Consider the following 8,708-nt stretch of genomic DNA (forward strand, 5'->3'; position numbering starts at 1 on the left):
CGCCTACACTATTTCAGCTCATTGGTTGGGCTCCAAACTTGGCCCAAACCAATCCGAACTTGAGCCCAATTGGCCCCTACGTGGGTTATAGGATTACCTAATCCTAACCCTAATTGACGTGCTAACTACGAATTTAAAGACATTTCCTAAGCTATTACAAAGTCCGCAAATCAAGACTTCTTCCAGCGAACTTCCTGCGAGCTTCCGGCGGTCTTCCGATAAACTCTCGGAAACCATTCTGCGGACTTCCGGCAAGCTCCTAGACTTCACGATTTGATCTTGGCAAGTTCCGACGAGCTTCTTTTTGTAAGCTCCTAGACTTCTCGGATTTGTTCCCGCAGAACCTCCGACGACCGTCTGGACTGAGCTCTCGAACTCCCAACGTGATCATAGTCTTAACTCCGGCACAACTTCTGCTGCATTTCTTTCTTTCATCGTAGTTAATCCTACACACTTAAAACAAAACTTCGATCGAAACAATTAATCCTAAGCAATTAACTAAGTTGTCCGGCATGTCATTGGTCCCTCGATGCTTCGTCCGATTCTTCGGCGCATCGTCCTCTCCTGCGGCCTATTACCCAATCGACCAGTTGACTCTGCAACTCCGATATCCTTGGTGCAATACCCGCTCTTCTTGGCCCGATGCCCAAGTCTACGGCTCGAAGCCTTCTGTCGATACGTCGACCGATCCATCGGCCCGACGTTCAATCTTCTGACATGTTCCTCCGGCACAACTTGATTTTTCCTACTTTAATTGTCTCATCCTGATCGAAGCATCCTGCGTCACTCAAAACGCAAATTAAGACATAAACACAATTATCAATTGGTTTAATCATCAAAATACGAGATTCAACAAAAAAAATTATGTCGCTTACTCCTAAATTTTTTATATTTTTTAAACATGAAACCTATCATTTCTATAATAATGTACTAACCAATCAAGTGTCTCAACAAACACTTTATGCATTTGCTATTGTAAAGTCTAGCAATAACATGTTGCTAAAATCCCTCCATCTATATCCCTATTGTTATCATCCCAAAAATGACTTGGTGTAACATCACAAACCCTAGTCAACAAACTAACTTGAGTTTAAAATTTTAAAATTTAAAATATCTAAACTACATTTGATATTCTTATCATTGTATAAAAAATTAAAATGGTTTTATTTTCCATTAAAATATCAAAACCTTATCAAATGATGAAGACTAATTACAAGGATATATATATATATATATATATATATATATATATATATATATATATATATATATATATATATAAACAAACTTTGCCCCTAACGATGTTAATATAGCATATATGTCCCTCTAATATTAAGATTCACTTACTTTGTAGGGACATGCATGCAATTTCGTCCAAATAATATCTGAATTCATTGTCAAAGGCTTGTCGGTGGCACAAATCCATGGTCAAAGTACACGAGTGGTCATCTAAATTCAGCATAGGCACGTGGGTCCAAGGGGTTCTGACCAACAATAGTAAATAAATGTGTCGGATCTCAAAAAGTCAAATTTCATTCTAGTTTTGACGTACCCAATTTCTCTTCATGCTCACCGACACTTTTGTCCTTCCCCATGCATGCATGGAGCCCCCACGTAAATGTGACCATGTGAATCGTCTCCCTGTCACCCAACAACTTGCCTTGGTTACAAGACTTAGGTAGAACCTCACTAGATCCACAATTGTACGACTAAAAGATATTATACAGATAAAAAGAATTATACTATACAGCCGAGTATTGGAATCATATGATCTGGCTATAACTCTAAATTATACAGCAACCTATATGCATTGAAAATTGTGCATCCAAAAGGAAAGACAACATATAGTCAAATAAAAGAATTATACAACAACTTATCCTGAATTATAGAACCAGTATAGAAAGTGAAGTAAACGAACTCTATACATTCCAACAGTAATGGAAGCATTCTTCTAAATCGCATCTGGAGATGCCTAGGTGGGGAAAACAGGATTGTGGGTGACATTAAGATTACTTGCAGATCGAACAATGACAGCTGATGCATCTAACAATGGTTTTTTGTAACTTTGCAAAGGTAAGCGTTCGAGTAGTGTTATACAACATTCAGCCGAAGATGAGTTAAGTAGGAGTTGACCCCAACTGGGACCAGTCAATACAACCCAACCCAACCCAACAAGATTGCCCTAGAAATGTGGCCCAACCTGTCATGTTCTTTGGAATAGCTTTCAACTATCAGTGAAGAAGAGTATTTTTCACGAAGAGGATTGCAGTATTAATGACTAAAACATTAAGAACATAGAAGACTATGCAGGAGTATGATGATCAGAAATGGACTTTCATCCATTAACTGGAACGTATACACTAAAGAAGAGCATATAATCGAATCACATTTGCTGTGCCAAAAAAGCATGAGAGGACATGTACCACTGCTTAAGCTGGTAACTTCTATCGAGGAACAGAAGTGGTGGTAGGATATCTGAGGACTTGTTGTAGCAGTCGAGCTGCCAGGCGTTGTGTAATTCCTCCAAACACACGACCACCAAGGTTGCGAGCTTCTGGTTCTTCCAGAACCTGTGCAGTGACATGCTTAAGGACCATATGTAAATACTTGCAATGAATCTCTCAAAAGAGGAAATGGAATGCAAGTTTTTTACATGGATAGAGTTGATATGCATCAGGAGAACAAAACATTGAACAGCGATGCTGTTGTTTTCTTTTTCCTTTTTTATCTGTGGTATAATGGATTAAATAAAGAGCATGCTTTGTCTCATTCTGACAATGGACCAAACTGTGGTTCCATCTAACGATCTAAAAAGCAAACTTGTTGATGATGGTCCAACAAAATCATTTACCAGAATCTCAAACACATGAGAAATAGAACAACAAATAAAAGAGACTAACCAAAATGATGAGAGCCATCTAGCTTTATAGAATTTCAGAAGAATTATAAAAAATTTAGCAAAAAATCATCAATTAATTAACCTAAAAATTCTAAAAGTTGTGTGAAAAAATAGTAATCTTTTTTGTCTTTCTAGGTGCTAACCTTGAGGCTCTACTTTCGTATTAAATGCACATTTTTTCTTCTCAGCCCTAATAAGTTGTTTTAAAGCTATTTAAGTTTCCTAGAAGTCACATTGTAAACCTACCCTACACCCCATTGGGCCTCAACTAGCAACAAGAGTTTCAATCAACGACACGGATTCTTACACCTCCAACATCAATCCCTTGCATGTGGAGTTGGACTTTAGAACGACTGTCCCTTCGGAATTGGTGAACCAATTAGCTCTCGATGCTTGGTAATTTTTGAAAACTTCACTAATACTTTTGTCAAAAAAAAATCGTATATTTTGTTATATTATGGTTTTCATCGCTTCTTCCCTTGTTTTCTCCTTTTTTTTTTTTCTATTTATCACTATCTCTCTCTCCCCTTAAACTACAACTAAGGCACCATTCAAATTTTAAACCCTTGAAAGTTGTCTTGGGAAAAAAAAAAAGTGAGAGAACCACTTGAATCATTGTATTTCTATCTTGTGCAGTGTAACAATTAACAACCTCATTACCAAAAAGTAATTTGTCAGTAGCATTAGAATCATGACCAAGCAATGTGAAAACCAACCCAAAAATGATGATTCCCAAAACTAAAAGAGTGAGGTAGATACCCATAGGGCTAAACTAGTAGATCATCACATAATGTTGAACTAGTTATCTGATCAAATGACCTAAGTTCTAATAGCGCTCTCCAATGCCTTGAAAAACGACATATAAATAAGGAGGCTGATGAGTCAATTAGGCAACATGACCATTCTCCATAATCTATAGCTTCTAATCAAGGAATTTGACCTACTCCTTAAGCTCTACTTCAAACAAATCCTAGATCCACATATAGGACACTTGTTCATAATCATGCTTCAACAATTCCTAATGACCAAGTTTTTAACCTTAATGATGAATTCTTACAACCTACTAGAAACCCACAAATCCAAGTAATGGGTCAACGAGTTCGGTTTGGTGACAATTTGAGGGAAATGATTAGAAGTGTCAATGAGTTCGGTTTGAATAAGTTGTTTTAAAGCTATTTAAGTCTCCTAGAAGTCATATTTTGAATTTTTAAAAGGCATACAAGTTCCCTAGTATATTACTTTTTAGAATCATTGTCTTCATTAATTATACTAAGACTCCTAGATCCCTATAAATAATAGAGCTTGTCAATGGATGAGATATTTCAGATTTAAATGAAAAGATATTGCATCCAACCTCTTTCTCTCCTCTCTAATCACTAATCTAACCCCTCTCTTTCTCTGCTCTCTAATCTCTAATCACATTCCTCTCTTTCTTTACTCTTTAATCTTTAATCTCACTCCTCTTTTACTCTCTCTCTCTCTCTATTTCTCTACCTTGTTTTACATCACCAAACCTTAATATACAAGCTGTACCCTGTTCTATCGGACATGCCATTTATGAATCTCATGTTTTAGAAAGCAATGGCTGAGACTCCATCAAATTATGTAATGTCTTAATCGTTGGTTTTATGATTGAAAATACAGCAGATGATGCCTAATCATTGGTTTTATGATTGAAAATACAGCATATGATGCCTACACGAAGACCGGCATTTGGAACAATAAAAATCTAGATATTCATATATGAGAACCTTTTTAAAAGGCTAAAGAAGCCATGAAAGGACTTCAACAAAAAAGATCAGATCAAACTCAAGCAGTATAATCATAACATCCAATTGTCCAACTTACGTTAGTGGATGTCTAACTAGGATAAGGACAAAACACGAATGTCTACCATATGAACCCTCATCAAGGCAATTCATTTGTTGGCTTATCAGACAAATGGGTCATCAATAACTAAGATATTAGAAAAAAAGAAATATCAATAAAAAAGTATCCCATTTCTAAATCCAATATCCTCAGACTAGATGAAGGAACCTCAGACCAGATGCAGAAGTACATCAACAAGTACAGAACTTATTGATGGTTAGGAAAGGAAGGCTTTTGATTTTTATGGCACATGCTATAATTGTAAGATCATAGAATTAGTACTCACTTTTATTAATAGGGTTTTGGTTATGGTTTTATTGCCTCGATTAAATGCCTTTATTGGTTATGGTTGGACTACAAAGACATATTATCTAAACAGAGTTTATTGAAATCCATTGTGATTGTCATAAAGAATATTTTTAATTCCTTAAATTCAGAAAATACTTCGGATAATTCCTTTAATAGTGATCTGGAAAATACTTCATAGTTCAAGTCACTAGCTGTGACATGCCCCTATATTTGATCAGAAGCCAACTAAATTTGTACTAGCAGCATGAATCATGCCAATGCCATACCAAACAAACATGTCAATGACACAAACTCAAAAGGACAAAAAAAACGAAAGATGTTGGTGGGTAGGGTGAGGAGAAACAAACAATGACTCACATATGGACTTGAAGATGCCTATAAAACATTAAAAAAGCTTGATCAAAGCTGCACTGATGTGAAGCTCCATTGAAGTGGGAAGTTGTTGCTAAGAGTGTATCGGTATAATATGTAACTTTGGTAGGTATGATAGAGCTACTCATAATAGAGCTACTCATTTCCTAAAAGCTTACAATATACTTATCAATATAAACTTATAGACTAGATTTTTTTCGCAATCAGCTTGTACACTAGTGATTGGGTAGCATACTTAAGGAGAGTGGTTTAGATTCAGTGGATTCTAAGGATAAAAAACCTTTTGGCAATCACCACACAAAATTGAGATGCCATATTTGATCACTTTGATAACTGACCATGGTTTGAAGGTTAGATTTATAAAAAGAAAATGGAGAGGCAAATTTGCAAATATCAAAAATTTGTGGGTTGTCTCCAATCTAACATAATAGTGTACGAAGCAAAGTCCACAATTTTAACTGCAAATCTAGACCACCATGTAATTTTGATTAGTGCATACCTGATAATGGAATAATGATAGTGTAATTGGCAGTACCTGCAAAATTGGTTGCAAAAGGCTTGGATCAAAGTCATCTGACGATCTCAATAGGCTCCATATTCTTAATACTCTATCTCGAAGCTCTAGCATCCGTGCTTGTTCGCCATCACTAAGCTTAAAAGGTCCACTTGTATTGCCATTATTGATCAGGCCCTTCATGAAGTCAGGTATGGATTTATATGCATCAATCATCGTACCCAAGACAATAGCTTCAGTGACACAAACAGCCTCTTTCACAAGAAGAACTCGTAACTCTTCACCATCAGGACCCAGTAATAGCTTCAAAACAGGTTGCAAAGCTTCTTTAGTAGTAAAATCTTTATCCTTTCGTCCTTGAACAAGAAGGTTCTCAAGCCTATTCCACCTGCATGCTAGGTAGAGGTACCACACAAGTTAATCCTGACTAGGTGACAATTCCAAGTAGGTCCAATGACCAATCATAATATATTGCACCAAATTGAATCAATTCAGTTGCTTGCCTGAATCTGCCATCTTTGAACAATAGATCAATGAGAGCATCTCTAAGATATGGATTTGGATCAGTAAGAAGTCTTTTAGCAAAATATGGATATGAGGCAGCAAGCACCTTAAAGTTTGGATCAGCATAAAGGGCTAGACCTTCTAGCACTGTGAGTGACCTCAATATTAGCGCATAATACGCTGGAACTGCGAGCAAGTAAAGCACACTATAAGTTAACAAACTTGCTAGATGTCAATGTGTTGTATATCTAACGTAATTTTAAATATATGGCTAGCAGAGATATTGCAATTCTAAATCAGCATAAATGCACAAGTCTGCTCTCTGGAGTTTTTCAAACATAGATGAGCAATATCATGAGTGAAGTCCAATGCTAGGTACAAATAAAACTCACCGTTAAAGGGATATTGGTATAAAACATTTCCTAGACCATCCACAATGGTCTTAAAGTTGAGCTCACTTACGGTTGAATTGAGTGCATCATCAAAGAAATTCCTAAGAGCTGGGACAATTGGAGATACATCTACATCACATGTTAGAAAATTCAATGCATAGTAATCACGTGCCATGGCATCATAATCCCGATTAACCATGTGAACTACATGACCAATAATAGCAGATCTTGCTTCCTCTGGTGTTTCGCTCATCATACCAAAATCAATAAAAGCAAGTTTTCCCTCTGGTGTTGCTAGGAGATTACCAGGATGAGGGTCAGCATGAAAGAACCCATATTCAAGCAATTGCCTTAAGCTACATTGGACACCAACATTAACCAAGTCCAACATCTTCAAACCTTGCTTCTCGATGGCTTCTTGCTCACTAAGCTTAACCCCATTCACCCAATCCATCGTCAGCACCTTTGCACTAGTGTAATCCCAATATATATCTGGCACAAGGACTTCTTTCTTGTCAGCATATAACTTCTTAAATCTCCGTGCATTCTGGCCTTCCTGTATAAAACACTACTGTAAAACATTGAGGCATATAGAGTTTCTTATCGACTGGATACATATTGTAATGGACTCATGAGTTATGTACCTGAACATAATTAAGCTCCTGGTAAACCCTTTTGGCAAACTCATCAATTAGAGCAACGACATTGGTGGAGATGAAATCAACGTGCTTATTTATCAGAAAACCTATACCTCTCAGAAGATAAAAATCCAACCCAATTGCTTCTTCAATCCCTGGCCTTTGCACCTTAATGGCGACAACCTGGCCTGAGCACTTAAGCTGAGCCTTGTAGACCTGGCCTAGACTCGCAGCCGCAATCGGCTCTGCCGATATGGCCGAGTAAAGGGAATCGAGAGGCATACCTAGCTCCCTCTCGATGCAAGCAAATGCTTCCTCATTCGGAAACGTCGGGAGCGCATCCTGCTCCAACAAGAAGAACGAACCAGCCGAGAAATTGATTAACGATTACTATCAAGAACAAAGGGGCAATCGGTTAGACCGAGCAGGAGACCTGTAATTCGGCGAGCTCCTCCAGATATTCGGGTGGGCAGATGTCCGGTCGGGTGGACAGGCCCTGCCCAATCTTCACGAATGTCGGTCCCAATCGCGTCAGGGTTTTCGTCAGTTCCACCGCCCTCTGCCGCTTCCGCTGGTCGAGCTGCCCTCGCCGCTGGTCCACGGATAGCTTCAACGCGAAGGTGCCCAACGCCGTGATGATCTCCATCATCCTCAACAGCACCTACCACCAACATTACCAACATCAAGAAGCCGGGGGCAGAGGGAAGAAACCCTCGAATTGAGACTTACCTTGAGGGGCCGAGAGGCATATTTGGCTGCGAGGACCTGGGGGCTATAGACGGTGGCATTGGCGGCGCGTGCCAAGGCTCGCACCTCAGCTTGCATGTCAACGGTGCGATCTGTGGAAATGATGGAGAGAGGAGCGGCGGGCGCCTGCGTCTCCACCGGGAGCTCCATGGCGTAATGCCCTCTTCCTGCGCTGCCCCCGCCCTTAGTCTTGGCCGCGGGGCCGGGCCGGGCCTCGATGAGTGCTGAGCGGAGTCTCTGCCGAGAGGCCCGTTGCGGCGCCGGCAGCGGCCTGAGCCGACGTGCCGGGGACGGGGGTGAGGGGAGGGACAGGGCGACGGCCATTTCGGTGGGCAACGGCCCGAGAGCGGAGGAAGGAGGCAACACCGCGACGTGCTCGATGATATGTCCTATTGTTTTAAATGAAGAGATGAAGAGATTGCCGTCTCACCCCGCCGACTGGTCGACCGGCGAAGTGGGAGGGA

General features: G+C 39.5%; 1 protein-coding gene across 1 annotated transcript; it reads right to left on the reverse strand.

Moving 5' to 3' along the window:
* Positions 1-1,368: 1,368 nt before the first annotated feature.
* Positions 1,369-8,708, reverse strand: LOC135671341 (protein ACTIVITY OF BC1 COMPLEX KINASE 3, chloroplastic-like). The gene is made up of 8 exons (XM_065179387.1): positions 8,227-8,708; positions 7,931-8,158; positions 7,504-7,839; positions 6,860-7,415; positions 6,467-6,653; positions 5,985-6,351; positions 2,424-2,570; positions 1,369-1,641 (listed from the first exon to the last, which is right to left on the reverse strand). Exons 1-7 carry the CDS (start codon positions 8,566-8,568, stop codon positions 2,445-2,447), a joined length of 2,142 nt encoding a protein of 713 aa, XP_065035459.1. The 5' UTR covers positions 8,569-8,708; the 3' UTR covers positions 1,369-1,641; positions 2,424-2,444.

This window comes from Musa acuminata, unplaced genomic scaffold (assembly GCF_036884655.1).
Source record: "Musa acuminata AAA Group cultivar baxijiao unplaced genomic scaffold, Cavendish_Baxijiao_AAA HiC_scaffold_1139, whole genome shotgun sequence".
Taxonomy (NCBI): domain Eukaryota; kingdom Viridiplantae; phylum Streptophyta; class Magnoliopsida; order Zingiberales; family Musaceae; genus Musa; species Musa acuminata.